The sequence below is a fragment of the Fulmarus glacialis genome, unplaced genomic scaffold (genome assembly GCF_000690835.1).
Source record: "Fulmarus glacialis isolate BGI_N327 unplaced genomic scaffold, ASM69083v1 scaffold20516, whole genome shotgun sequence".
Lineage (NCBI taxonomy): Eukaryota > Metazoa > Chordata > Aves > Procellariiformes > Procellariidae > Fulmarus > Fulmarus glacialis.
Window position 1 is genome coordinate 1 of NW_009217764.1, and position 380 is coordinate 380.

A 380-nucleotide genomic window follows, 5' to 3' on the forward strand; every position below is an offset into this window, starting at 1 on the left:
GCGGGTGGCATGGACGGAGCCCGGAGCGCGCACGGGCCGGGGGGTGCAGGGGAGCTGCCCGGCATGCCTGTTGCATTTGGTGGGCGGCAGTGCGTGCAGGGGAAATGTCGCTGGCGTGGCGGGGAAGGGGAGTTTGCAGCTTGGCTTTGCAAGGCTCTCCCGGGGCGCTGGGGATGCTGCGGGACCTGGGTGGCGTGGGCTGGCCTCGGGAGGCTCTGGAGAGCCAGGCTGGGGGTACCTACATCCTGTAAGGACAGACCCGGAGCCGGTTCCGTGCCCGGAGCGCCGGCACAACCTGCCGGGCTGACGGCACGGGCTGTGGAGGTTTGGGATGGGTTGTTTTTTGTTTTTTTTTTTTTTTTTCCCTGGGGCAAGGTGGG

At 66.6% G+C, this 380-nt stretch overlaps 1 protein-coding gene across 1 annotated transcript in view; it reads left to right on the forward strand.

Moving 5' to 3' along the window:
- The first annotated feature begins 104 nt into the window (after window positions 1-104).
- LPL (lipoprotein lipase) overlaps window positions 105-380 on the forward strand; it is a 14577-nt gene continuing 14301 nt past the window's right edge. Inside the window, exon 1 of the mRNA XM_009579802.1 lies at window positions 105-234. Within this exon, the coding sequence (XP_009578097.1) occupies window positions 105-234 (130 nt within the window). The remainder of the gene's footprint in view (window positions 235-380) is intronic.